At 35.4% G+C, this 14,166-nt stretch overlaps 2 protein-coding genes across 2 annotated transcripts; both read left to right on the forward strand.

Annotated features, from left to right (window-relative positions):
- Positions 1–1,767: 1,767 nt before the first annotated feature.
- Positions 1,768–6,417, forward strand: LOC127098338 (calcium uptake protein, mitochondrial). Its single transcript, XM_051036900.1, has 7 exons — positions 1,768–2,163; positions 2,276–2,343; positions 3,488–3,711; positions 4,055–4,138; positions 4,700–4,913; positions 5,551–5,847; positions 5,942–6,417. The coding sequence occupies exons 1-7, from the start codon at positions 1,833–1,835 to the stop codon at positions 6,158–6,160; spliced, it is 1,437 nt and encodes a 478-aa protein (XP_050892857.1). The 5' UTR covers positions 1,768–1,832; the 3' UTR covers positions 6,161–6,417.
- A 600-nt stretch (positions 6,418–7,017) lies between these two features.
- On the forward strand, positions 7,018–10,044 carry LOC127098337 (protein PHOX1). Its single transcript, XM_051036898.1, has 3 exons — positions 7,018–9,001; positions 9,104–9,340; positions 9,739–10,044. The coding sequence occupies exons 1-2, from the start codon at positions 7,018–7,020 to the stop codon at positions 9,238–9,240; spliced, it is 2,121 nt and encodes a 706-aa protein (XP_050892855.1). The 3' UTR covers positions 9,241–9,340; positions 9,739–10,044.
- Positions 10,045–14,166: the final 4,122 nt, after the last annotated feature.

The following is a 14,166-nucleotide window of genomic DNA, read 5'->3' on the forward strand; positions in this document are numbered from 1 at the left end:
TCTCAGATGATGCCACTGTTTGGTTAGGAACTAGAAATAGAAGACGGAGTGGTGAAGTTGTGTCTCACTATGGTTTGAGCAATAGACAGAGTGGGGTGGATCTATAAGGATTCTAATGTCCAAATTAATGAGAGAATCAGAAGTAATGTATCAGTGAGAATAAATTTGAATACTTGAAATAACACAGTTTTCTTTTATATATATATACTAAGAGAGATTGAAACCATTCACGAATAATGTGGCGTGCTGCATAAACAATCGTCTAATTGAGTTGGAAAGTGATTAATACATCATAAAACAAAATTATGTGCTTTTCATAAAAGTGAAAGTCTACATATTTTATTTACCTTTTATTAAGAATTTGCTTTTGAACCTTTTATTATAAACCTTTTGAACACTAAAACATATATGATTAATTAGTCGCTGCAACTGCAAAAATGTGTTACAAATTTATTTGTTGTTTGATTGAGATGATTTGTTTAGGTTAGTACTAACGTTTATGCCATATCTTATGCTTTGACTTTAATAATATGTTAATTTTCTTTTGTCTTTTAAAAAGAATCATGTTCTAAAAAATGAAATAATAATGATAGTAAAATAAAGTGGGTGACAATTATTTAATTATAAAAAAGTTATACCATAGTTGTTTACTTTTGGTTATCTTTAACGTTACTAATCTTAATAACGAAACATAAAACAATTTCAACCAAAGAAATAGTTAAAATAAAAATGATATAGGGTCAGTTTGTTTTAGCTTTAAAAAAATAGATTTTTTTTTGTATTTTTGAAAATGAATTCTACAAAAATGTTTTTCAAAATATTATAAGTTTTTCTAAATTTGTTTTCTATAAATTAAAAGATTGAATTGTTTATTCTATAATATAAATATACATTATTGAAGATCAAAACATAGTCAAAATCACAATTTTTTCAAAAAGTTGTATCTTAAAAATGATTTTTATGAAAAGTTATTTGAAATAGCTTCAAAATTAAGTGATTTTTTGAAAATTTGATATCCAAATTTTTTTTCGATAAAATGATGAAATATCTAAAATAACATTTTAAGAATAACTATTCAAACCAAATTTTCATTTGATGTTTTTATGAAAAGTTTCTTTGTAAATTTTTTTACACTAAAATTTATAACACTATAAAAATCATTTTAAAAAAAAGTCAAAACAAACGGACCCATAATTGCTAAGAATAATAATAATTGAATGTGTTTGGATTGACAGTATAATTTTGATTTTAATAGAATTAAATTTGATAGAATTAATTTAAATTTAAATTTTAGTAGAATTGATTTATATTTAAAAAGAGATTAATTAATATATCTTATTACTATACAAAATTTTACAGTTTCAATTCATCACCATCGTCCGTTTGTATTACTTTATAGATTTTAAAAATAAAAGTCAAACTTTTTTCAATATCCAACTGTTATAATTAATTGATTGTGTAAAATTCTTTTACACCGTCAATATATTTCAATTAAATTCATTTAAAAATATTTATGTAAAAATAAATTAAACAAATTTTAATATTTTAAAAAATAAAAAATAATATATTATATTATATTAAATCCAATCATAATATTTTATATTATCAAATTATAATAGTATTTTTAAAATAAAAATAAAATAAAAATATGATATAAAAAAATACACAAATGTTATTGACAGCATTTTACACTCCTTTTTTTTCTTATATTTTAAATAAAAAATTAAAGTTACTACTAACTAAGTACAAAGTGAACACGTTGTGCCTAAAAAAAAAGGAAACTCTATTCCTACATCTAATCCCACCTGAACAACCACGACTTCACTTCAATCATGTCTTTCATTTCCACTCTCAGAAGATCCATCTCACCCTTCATCCCACACTTTTCAATCCAACGCTTCCAAATCCTCCACCCAACCTCATCTTCCCCATCGCTTTTCAACGCTCGGAACGCTGTTTTCGCCGTCATTCTCGCCGGCACCAGTTTAGGGTTTCTTCTCTACACCACCGACTTTAATTCAACTCTCTTTCAACCTTCACTCTCTTCCTTTGTTGACTTGTCAACACCGAATTCCGAAGACCAAAACCGATCTCGTTTTTCACCTTCTTCATTCCTTACGAAATTCTCCCTTCCTGAAACTTCTGGTACCTTCATTTTTGGAGGCAAGTTTATCTCCCGCTAATTTTTGTTTAAATTTTGAAAAATCGAGTAATAATTTTTTGGTTAATTAAGAATGCTGAACGGTGATTTTGTTTTTTGGTTGAAGCATTGCAGAGGCGTACAGGAGAAAGGTTTTTTTCAACTATGAGAAGCGCATGCGGTTGCGAAGTCCTCCGGAAAAGGTATTTTTTCACGCGTGAACAAATATTATCACCTAGTTCTAAGATAATGACTAGATTTTACAAAGTTTGTGTATCTAATTTCAATAGATATCTATCTTTATAAATAACATAAATGTGAATTGATTAGCTGGGATTTGCCTATATTTAAGACAAAAATTTAGACGCTATTGTTTTGGTTGCTTATAATTGAGTTTGGATGGAGTAAGTACAATCTCTGCGCTAGAGCCGTCATAAGTTTTTGTTTTTGGAGGCCGTGTAGGTTATAAAACAATTAGAGGCCTTATTTAACTACGTTTTATCAATGATAAATATTTAATGAGACCCTATTTATGTACTCTCTGCGTTTAAAAATGACTTTTGTTTAAGGTTTTTGCACATAGATTAGATTAAGGAATGCAATAATATTGTCATAATATATTACACTTTTACTAAATTAACCTTATTAATAAGTTCATATTAGTGTACTGAGTAATAATAATTAAAAGACATAATTGGAAAAATAACAATCATTTTTACATTGAAAAGTGAGAATGACATTGGGGTATTTCTTTAAGAGCAACACACATTAAGTGAGAGACACACACATATTCATCCAAAATGCTCAATCTCCACTTTTCTAATCAACGTGGGACTTCCCCACACTTTTGTTTCTCAACACTTCAAACTCACACTTGTTTTTCTCAACATTAGGAATCCAAGAATAAAATTCCAAAGAATAACACTTTTATTAAGAAATAGGATAGATTAGGAGAGCATCTATCCTCACTCAAGGGTTTCCCTACCATTCGAATATGTAACTAGTTAAAACCGTGTACTTGGAACGATTGCTAGTTATGACATTGTTGATTAATTAGGCATGGGACACAACAACAATCAAGCCTTACCCCACTAAATGGGGTCGGCTACATGGGACACAAGATGTAACTAATTTTTCCTGAAACTAAGACAATTCTCTCTTTTTTATATACGAGTATGTTTTTAGATGAAGGGAATGTTTTGGCCTAGTAGGGAACTATGTAATTCTTCCCCGTTTTCGATACCATAGCAATCTGACGTTTTCATTACATTGAATGAATACAATGGTTTCTTAGTTCCTTTTGAAGTGTGAATTGTACAGTGACAATCTTTACTCTTTTTCATTAAGGTTTTTGAATACTTTGCATCTTATCGATCACCACAAAGAGAAGTACTCATGACGCCAGCAGACCTAATGAGGGCTGTAGTTCCTGTTTTCCCTCCATCTGAATCTCACCTTGTTAGAGATGGATACTTGATAGGAGAAAGAAGCCCTGGCCATTTATGCTGCTCTCCTTCAGATTTTTTTATGCTTTTCGATGTAAACAATGACGGACTTATATCATTTAAAGAGTGAGTCGATTATATTCTCTCTTATTATCATGTTCTCCGTTAACAACTTTTTCCATGTTTGTTGTGTAGTGGGTATGATCTATTTATTCCAAGAAGTTTAATTTTTTACTCTTGCAACTTTTGTTAATTATTCCTGGTGTGGGAAATGGGCTAAGGTAGAGTGGACGCAAAGCAGCCTAAGTAGGATCTGGTCTGAGGACCGAGCAGTTCATATATGGACCTGCTGATACTTTATCCAGGGCTCTTGGCTAATTTTGTTCTCCTTTCCGCTTTCTCTTCAACCTTTAGATCTTCATAACTTGTCTGTTTGTGTCCATAATACCCTTATTTTTCTCTGAAGCAGGTATATCTTTTTTGTAACGCTACTCAGCATCCCAGAATCAAGCTTTTCCGTGGCATTTAAAATGTTTGATGTGAACAACAATGGGTGAGTGCTCATGGTACTTCTTTGAAATTGTAATCACTAACCGTTGGAAATTCAAGTTTGAGTGATTAAGTCTCACTTTACTTAAGAATGAGTTAAATGAAAATGTTTTAAGAAAACTGACCTACATACTTATTCACTTGAAGTTTTGTATAAAGTTGTGATGGAAAATTTGTTCTTATGATTAGTTGCTTCATATGATCTTGCTTTCAGGCCCCTGAACTCTAGTTCTCAGTGTGGTATAATCTGTTTTTTTTACGTATTTTAACTATGGATTTCTCAATCCGAAAAGCTATCTCATGGGGCGAGGGTCGTCTCCCACTTGTAACCACTATCTCGTTCGTATTTCTACTAAATATAGGATCCTTAACGGTATTAATTCATAATGTTTATAGATCAAGGACATTGCTACTTGTTTGTTGTCAGTAGCATCAACTTCAAGGCTGCATAAGTTGTTGCTCTGTAGCTACATTATGAATTGATTTTTTTTAGTACTGTGGGAGCTTGATCATTCCCTATAGTTCCCTTCATCTGACGAGGTTGATTACTTCTCCCCATTTATAGAGAGATAACCAAGGAAGAATTCAAGAAAGTGATGGCATTGATGCGAACTCATCATCGACAAGGTGTTCACCACAGGGATGGACTGCGAACTGGTCTGAAGGTGAACGATTCTGTGGAAAATGGAGGGCTGTTGGAATACTTTTTTGGTGAAGACGGAAAGGGTTGCCTCAAACTTGATAAATTTGTGCAATTTTTACGAGACTTGCATGATGAAGTAAGTTCTAGTTGTTCCATTCTCACCATGTCATTATGGGTTTGATTGTTTTTGTATTATGGATAGTGGATTTGTTGAGGGAGTAGGAAGTTTTGCTTTACTGAAGTTTGCACCCTTTCTAGTGTTTCACTCTCATGTTAGGGGGAGTTCTTATCTTTGAAATGCACTGTATGCAACAATTTCACAAATTCGATAATTGTGCATATCGAAAATCCTTACTTATATGTTTGAGATATTTATTAATGTTGTGGTAGTTGTGACTTGTGATAGTAGCATTCAAACCGAGAAAACCAGTAATCGCTTCTAGATATAATCTGTAGTTATAAGAACTCTCACTGTTTTCTATTTTAAATTTTAGTCATTATTAAAGACCGTCCTAATATATGTTAATATTGGCCCATACTTTAAAAAGTAATCATACTCTTAAGAAACTGATCTATTTACAGAGGCAATTCAATTGTCTTTTTATAACCTAAACAGATAATAAAGATTGTGTTTCAAAACGTTGTGGATAGTATTTCTCTTGTATGAATTAGAATTCCTACTAAAAAATTTATATGGATAAATATCATTTTCTATATTGGCCTCAAGTGATTATCTATGAGACTATGACAGTTAATCTACAATATTTATGTAGATGCTGAAGCTGGAGTTTGCTCACTATGACTACAAATCTCGAAAAACAATTTCAGCCAAGGACTTTGCACTCTCCATGGTTGCTTCCGCCGACATGAGTCATCTAGGCAAGTTGCTTGAACGGGTTGATGATTTGAATGATAATCCATGCTTTAAGGAGATGCGTATCACATTTGAGGACTTCAAAAACTTTGCCAATCTAAGGAAAAAGTTATTTCCATTTTCATTAGCCCTTTTCAGTTTTGGAGAAGTAAACGGCCTGTTGACGAAAGATGATTTTCAGCGAGCAGCGTCACATGTATGACATTTATCCTTGTTTTATGTTTAAAAAAATTTGATTTAGATTATATGGCCAAGATGGCAAGTTCATATTTTGTTTGTTTCAATTTCAGGTTTGTGGCATATCTCTCTCCGACAATGTGGTTGAGATTGTTTTTCATTTGTTTGATACAAATCAAGATGGAAACCTAAGTGCAGACGAATTTATCAGAGTGCTACACAAGCGAGAAAGAGACATTGGACAGCCTGTAGAAACAGGAATGTTGGGTTTGTTGTCTTCTTGCTGGAACCGTAAACAAAACATATCACCTTCACAGTTGTTTTCCGGATAGGTAAAATTACTTCCACAGACATTTTAAACCAGAAATGATACAGTGAATATGAGCCCTCGTTTGGAATAGAGAAAAGGTGGGCACAAAAATAAATCATTGTTGACAGCTTAGAAATAGCAAAATATGTATTGTTGTAAAAAAAATCTATGCTAATGATGTGGTCATGTCTGACAGTTGTAACTAGATAGGGAGCCTTTCCAGCTTTGTAACCAATATAAAGCTTTTTTTTATGTTAAATGAAATTTGTTTTTAGAATATTTCAATTCTAGCAGATTTACTCTATTTATTTATCAATCATTTTTATCACATGGATAATAAGCAAATAAATCACATGAAAATAAAAAATAAAAAATAAAAAAATCCTGAAGCCATGGATTAATTTTTTTAACGACCGAAATAAAGGAATATTCTCAGGCAGACAACAGTGAAAAGGACAAGAACAAATTCATGTTTGTCTCACTATGAATGTGAACATGAACATGTCAAATGTAAAAAAAACAACTATAGTTGAAAAATTCCACGTGTTCAAACAAAGGATGATACGCAATTAATTAACATTAATATTAACCCATTTTTGTGTGTCGTTTAGTACTTTCCCCCCAATTTTCCTCGAGAACGAAAGCACCCACCCTTTTATTCTCCATTATTATCATTATTATTATTCCACACCCTTCCATCCACGTTGACTTCAAAACAAAAGAAACATCGAAACAAACCCTAAATTGTAATATTTCTATTTCTCTCCCTCCAAATTCATTCATTTCAGATTGAAAATTTTCTGTTTCATTTTTTTTCATCTTCAATTGATTATTATTATTACTATTGTTAATATTTGAAATTGATTGATTCAGAGATCTATGGGGAAACCGGCTGGGAAAAGGAAGGATCATGAATCACCAAAAGCAAACAATCACAATAACAAGAAGGGTTACGAGCGTTCATCATCCTCAAAAGCATTAGATGATGACACAGCTATGTTCATCAACATGTCACAAGAGCTGAGAGAAGAAGGTAACAAACTTTTTTACCAGAAAAAAGACAATGAAGGTGCTATGTTAAAGTACGAAAAAGCCCTCAAACTCCTTCCCAAAAATCACATAGATGTTGCTCATCTTCATACAAATATGGCTATGTGTTATATGCAAATGGGTCTTGGTGAGTATCCTCGAGCAATCAATGAGTGCAACCTTGCTTTGCAGGTTTCTCCTCGGTATAGCAAAGCTCTTTTGAGGAGAGCTAAGTGTTATGAAGCTTTGAATCGGTTGGATTTGGCTATGAGAGATGTTAGGGTTGTTTTGAATGCTGAGCCGAATAATCTTTCGGCATTGGAGGTTCTTGATAGCTTGAGAAATACTATGGATGAGAAAGGAATTACTGTTGATGAGACCGAGATTGCCTTGGCTGCTATACAGCAGCAAGAGTCTCCCGCTGCTCGGTTTAGGAAAGTTGTTAATGAGAAGATTAAGAAAAAAAAGGGACACAAAGGGGAAGGTGAGGAAGAGCGTAAAAGTAAGGATGTTGTTGAGAAGAAAGCCAATGTTGTGAATGTTAAGGTGAAGGGTAAAGATCCTAAGGATAAGGCTATGAAGGATAAGGATAGTAGGGAAACTGTTAAGAAAGATAAAGGGGTTACTAGGACTGTGAAGTTGATATATGGAGAGGATATAAGGTGGGCGCAATTGCCTATGAATTGTAGTATGAAGTTGGTGAGGGATGTGATAAGGGATAGATTTCCGGGGTTAAAGGGTGTTCTTGTTAAGTATAAGGATAGGGAAGGTGATTTGGTTACTATTACTACTACTGCTGAATTAAGGTTAGCTGAGGATTGTCATGTGCTTGGCTCGATTCGGCTATATATTACGCAGGTGGATTTTGATCAGGAGCCACGTTACGATGAAAAGACGAGTAGTGGTGAGGTAAGAGTGGGGAATGGGGTTGGAGAAGGTGACAGGGGTGTCAGGGCTAATAGGATGATTACTGTGGAGGATTGGCTTGTTCAGTTTGCGAGGCTGTTTAAGAACCATGTTGGGTTTGATTCGGATTCGTATTTGGATATTCATGAGGTTGGGATGAAGCTGTATTCAGAGGCGATGGAGGATGCAGTGACCAATGATAGTGCTCAAGAGTTGTTTGATATTGCTGCGGATAAGTTTCAAGAGATGGCTGCTTTGGCTTTGTTTAATTGGGGGAATGTTCACTTGTCTAAAGCGAGGAGGCAGGTGCCTTTTCAGGAGGATGGGATGAGAGAAGCGTCTTTTGAGCATGTTAAAGCTGCATATGAGTGGGCTAAGAAGGAATACAAGGAAGCGGAAATGAGATACGAAGAATCTGTGAAAATCAAACCGGACTTTTACGATGGACTACTTGCTCTTGGGTATCAGCAGTTTGAGCAAGCAAAGCTATGCTGGTGTTATTTAATTGCAATTGATAAGAAATTTGAAGTTGACCCTTTTGAGGAGGTTCTACAGCTCTACAACAAGGCAGAGGACAGTATGGAGAAAGGGATGTTGATGTGGGAGGAGATTGAGGAACAGCGTTTGAATGGACTATCTAAATTAGATAAGTATAATGCACAGTTAGAGAAAATGGGGTTGCTTGGTCTTTTCAGGGATGTTTCTTCTAATGAAGCCGACGAGCACGCATCAAAGATGAGGATACAGATATATCTTTTATGGGGCACCTTATTGTACGAGCGTTCTGTTGTGGAATTTAAGCTCGAACTACCAACATGGGAGGAATGTTTGGAGGTTGCAGTTGAAAAGTTTGAACTAGCTGGAGCTTCTACAACTAACATTGGTGTCATGATAAAGAACCATTGTTCTAATGAGACAGCGATGGAAGGTATGGGTTGGAGAAAAATTATCCATCATGTGTGTATTTATCAGATGCTTTTCTTGTTTCAAATTTTCTAGGGAACTGACAAACAAATTTCCATGATTACAGGGTTTAAAATTGACGACATCGTGCAAGCATGGAATGAGATGTATGATGGGTGGCAATTTGACTTTCCAACTTTCCGACTTGAACCATTGTTTCGTCGGCGTGTTCCAAGACTCCAATACATCCTGGAGCAATTTTAAGTTTTCTTCTTGAGTTTGTCATTCTTTATAGAGGCAAAATTAGTGCTTCTGTTTTCTTCCGTAATATTTTTGAAGGTTTCTACATTCCATTCCGAGACAGGTAAGTAAAATTATGATACTTATCCTACAGTTTTGTCTGCATGTTCATATGGCAGTAGATCTTCTAAATTGTGCTAGAAAGTTTTAGGGAGGTTTTTCAGCCTCTGAAATTTTTTTGAGCTTATATCTTTAATTGAAGCTGTAGTTTTATAGAATGCTATACCAAGTGTTTTCTGTTAGTTAAAAAGTTAAGTGCTTATTTCTGGGCTTTCTCATAATTACAAGTTTACAACAGGTGTTGTCTTTCTGTTGTTTGGCTCTCAAAGTTGAGAATCTTATTTGAGTTTTCCATTTTATATAATTTTCCCGTTCTAGTTTCTTTGATTCAGTCAAACATTTTTATCAATGATGACATCTATGCGGTTGGTCTGAATGGATTTATTTTCCTTTTGATTGCAGGTATTTTTTCTTCATTTTTGTCAAAACTCCGTGGCAGGGTGCTATGATTGAATTATTTTTCGTATAGCAGTTTTGTAGATGTTGGGATGTTAGGGTTAGAGTATTTGTTTTACCATTAAAGGGGGTATATGTTCTGAGGGTTTTTGCAGTTGTAAAATCTGTATGATTCCATTTGTTGGTTTGATTGAGGTAATGAGTGATTGGATTTGTTCAGTTTGCAAACACAATAAAACAAATTTCAGCTTGGTGGGGTTTGATGATTATTTAAGTTGTGAAATTGTTATCTATAGCATTCTATTTCTGTTATATTGTATAGCACACTACATTTTGTCATCATATTTGTCTCTTTGAATCTCTTGATTTTTGTTTGTTTCAGAAAATTTGGTTTTGTTTTGTTAGTGGAGGACTTGAACTTATGACTTCTTTCTCAATTCAACATCTGTGTGCCTGCGACTCTTCCTACAAACCACAAGTGTGTCTTGGAGCACACTCCTCGTTTAATAACTCAATTGCCATTTATGTTCTGACACTATTTTTGAAATAGTGGATGAAATCCATTGAGTTTCCTTCAATTGAAGGGAATGTGTGTTGAGAAGAGTATGTTGATAGCATTCTTTGAAGATGTTTGTTGGATCATAGAAATAGGAATCTCACACTATCTTGATTTTGATATTTCATATGAGGACACCGTATATCAATTACAAAAAAGAATGGACACTCTTTAAGCACATGCAAGAGATATTTCAATGAATGAAGCATTGTGTTGCCTAAGTCATCCTTGGTTTATTCTAAATTCTATAAAAAAATTTAAATTGTTTATTTCAGCTCGTCTGAATGATATTATTGGGATGCACCACAATCACTCAACACCACGCCGTGTATTAGAAATGGTTCTTTGAGAATGAATTCTTGAAACTAGAATATTTCTCTTAAATATAAATACCTAGCCTTAAGTTGTAAGGTGAATAAGGAATGGTGAATTCGAATGTTAAAGAAATTTCAATTTGGGGTTGTATTTGTTAAAAAGTACATATGTGCATGGTGTCTTTATAAAGATATGGATATGCAAAGACCTTAGTATATATATAACAATTGAGAGGAGTTAGGACTTGTTTACAGTGATGAGAAGGTATGGTAGTTTTATGGTGGTTTTAGAGGACCTGCTCACATTAGGGGACAGGCTTTATGTATCAGCATAGTGTCGTGGGTATTATGTGTCAATTGTGATATGTCGTTCCTCATCTCGGGATGAGGTATTTATAAAGGCTCTTAACCCTACGGGAAGTTACTCCCCCACTGCTATATCATATTGATGAATGAGTTATTTTTTCTTTGACCCATTCTTCTAGTCTACTGTAATATGACACATCATCTTCCACGTCCACTAGACATATGTAATGAGTCTGGATGGACTAAGAACAATCGAGTGAGTTGTTACTAAGATTCAGGAGACTTTATGACCCATTTCCATACGGCTTCATGGCCCATTTCGGGCGACTTCATGGCCCATTTCCAGACGTTATGGCCCATTTCGTGCGGTTTCATAGCCCATTTTGGGCAGGCAGTGGTTTTGCTGGATAACTCGTACCTCGCCATGTGTTGGCCTTCCTCACCTTTACGTAAACGGTCTCTTCTTGTGGCCCAAGAAAAATATATCACTACATAGTCATTCAAGTATGGGGGTTTGGTAAAGGGCGACATGTTTATTTGACTTTGCGTTATGGGAGCTTCTAGGTGGACTCCTTTAGGAGAGAGTTTAAATTGAGTCTCTCAGGTAAGATTTTAAGCCGAGACTCTCAAACGAGACAATGTGTTGAGTTTCTCAAGCTATACTTTATGTCAAGTCACTCAGGTGGGGTTTTAAGCTAAGTCTCTCAAGTGAGACTTTAAGTTGAGTCTCTCAGATGGGATTTTATTCCGAGTACCTCAAGCAAAACTTTAAGTTAAGTCTCTTAGGCGAGACTTTAAGTTGAGTCTCTCAAGCGAGACTTTAATTATGTCGAGTCTCTCAGGCGGAACTTTAAGTTGAGTCTCTCAGGTGAGACTTTAAATTGAGTCTCTCAATAGAGACTTTATGTCGAGTCCCTCAGCCAGGACTTTAGGTTGAGTCTCTCAGGTGAGACTTTAAGCTTGATCCCGCTCGAGGAAACTCCAAGTCTTCCAGGTGAAGTGTTTAGATGAGCCTGTTTGAAGGGACTCACAATCCCTCAAGCGAGATTAAATGTTGATCTTGTCTAATGAGACTCCAAATCCCTCGGACGAGATTTTATGTCGAGTCCCTCAGGTGGAATTTTAAGTTGTGTCTCTCATACAATACTTTTAGTTAAGCCTCTGAGGCGAGATTTTATGTCAAGTCTCTCAGTTGGGACTTTAAGTTGAGTCTCACAGGAGAAACTTTATGACTAGTCCCTCGGGCGGAACTTTAAGTTAGGTCTCTATATGAGGATACTTTAAGTCCCTTAAGCGAGGCATTTAAATCGGCCTACTTGGTGGGACACTAAGTCCCTCATGCGAGGCATTGAGTCTCTCAGATGAGACTTTTAGCAAGCCCTTAGACAGACTTTAAGTTAAGTCTCTCGGGACAGCCTCCGGTCATGTCCATTAGGCGAGACTTTAAGCTGGATCCCGCCCGAGGAAATTCCAAGTCCCTTCAGCAAGGCGTTTAGATAAGCTAGATAAGCGTGATCGATAGACTCAAAGTCATTCAAACAAGGTTATATATTGAGCCTGGCCAAGGAGACTTCATGTCCCTTAGGCTAGAAGTTCGACCTCTCGGGCAAAACTTTTATCAAGCCATCAGACAAGACTTTAAGCTAAGTCTCTTAGGCCAAACTTCGGTCATGTCCCTTAGCCGAGACTTAATAGTCGAGTCCCTCAGGCAAGACTATAAGTTAATCCCCCTAGACAAGACTTAATAGTCGAGTCCCTTAAGTAGGACTTTAAGTTGAGTATCTCAGGCAAGACTTTATGGTGAGTGTCTCAAGAGAGACTTTATGTCGAGTCCCTCATGTGGGACTTTAAGTTGAATCTCTCTCAAGGGAGACTATACTTTGAGTCATGCAGACGATACTTTATGTTGGATTCCGCCTGAGGAAACTTTAGGCCACTCAGGCGGGGAGTTTAGATAAGTCTGTTCGATGAGACTCTTAGTCCCTCAGGCGAGTTTATATGTTGAGCCTGGTTGATGAGACTTCAAGTCCCTCAGGCGATACGTTAGACCTCCCAGACAGGACTTCTATTAAGCCCTCAGACAATACTTTAAGTTAAGTCTTTTAAGCTAAACTTCGGTCATGCCCCTGATGGATAGTTCGATCATATTGCCTTCAAAGGCGACAAACCTCTTCTCGTGGAAGTCCAGCATATTCGTATTGCCTTAAGAGGAAGCAAGAATCTTCTTGTGGAAGCCTAACATGTTCAAATAACCTTTTAAGGCGGCAAAGATCTTCGCATGGAAGTTCAACATTTACAAATATCCTTTTAAGGCGGCAAGAATCTTCACATGTAAGTCCAACATATTCACATTTCCTTAAGAGGCGATAAAGATCTTCCAGTGAAAGTTTAACATATTCACATTGCCTTAAGAGGCGACAAAGATCTTCCTATGAAAGTCTGGCATTGTAACACCTCAAAATTTGCCCTCCTCTCTTGGGACTAGCATAACATATTGCATATCATTTTTAGGTCATTAGGCATTGCATATTGCATATCATGTGGTTACATTGTGCAAATCATCCTCATAAGTCTTGATCAGAAGATGAAGAGTTCATGATGCAAGCCTAGGGTTTCATTGGACTGGTCATTAATCATCTGAGGATGTGGAGGTCCAAATTAGGGTTTTTGATTCTCAAGAAGATTGATCAGATACCTTGAGATTAGGGTTTTGACCACTGGTCAACCCTAATCAGTTGCATTGGGCCAATCAGGGCATAACAAGGAGATGGGGTCTATGATGGATATGGGGATCATTATTTGGTTTTATGGAGATTATTAAGGCTAGGGTTTCACCCTTGAGCCATTTCATCAGAGGATTGGTACTCAGTTTGATCTATGCATTGCCAAATTCATCTATCAGTTGAAAAAGACAACTGTGGTCAACTATGCATGATTTAATGGATTTGGAGGTGGAAATGAGTGGGATATACTTCGTTCATGTTGGAACAAGTGTTATTTGACATGTCAAAGCTCAAGAATGGAGAAAATCAAGTCAAGACAAAAATTGCCAAAAATAGAAAGTGACTTGTAATGGAAGTTTCCCAAAATGGAAAGTTTTTGACCTCAAATTTACATGTCCAAGGAAGCTTCAAATGAAGATTTGTTCAACATGAAAGTTGTAGATCTTGGTCTCACCTTTCCAAAAAGTCCAAGAACTTGAATTTCCCATGTATGGTTGACAAGTTATGGTCCATTCAATTTCAAAAATGACCCATA

This window comes from Lathyrus oleraceus, chromosome 6 (assembly GCF_024323335.1).
Source record: "Lathyrus oleraceus cultivar Zhongwan6 chromosome 6, CAAS_Psat_ZW6_1.0, whole genome shotgun sequence".
Classification (NCBI taxonomy): domain Eukaryota; kingdom Viridiplantae; phylum Streptophyta; class Magnoliopsida; order Fabales; family Fabaceae; genus Lathyrus; species Lathyrus oleraceus.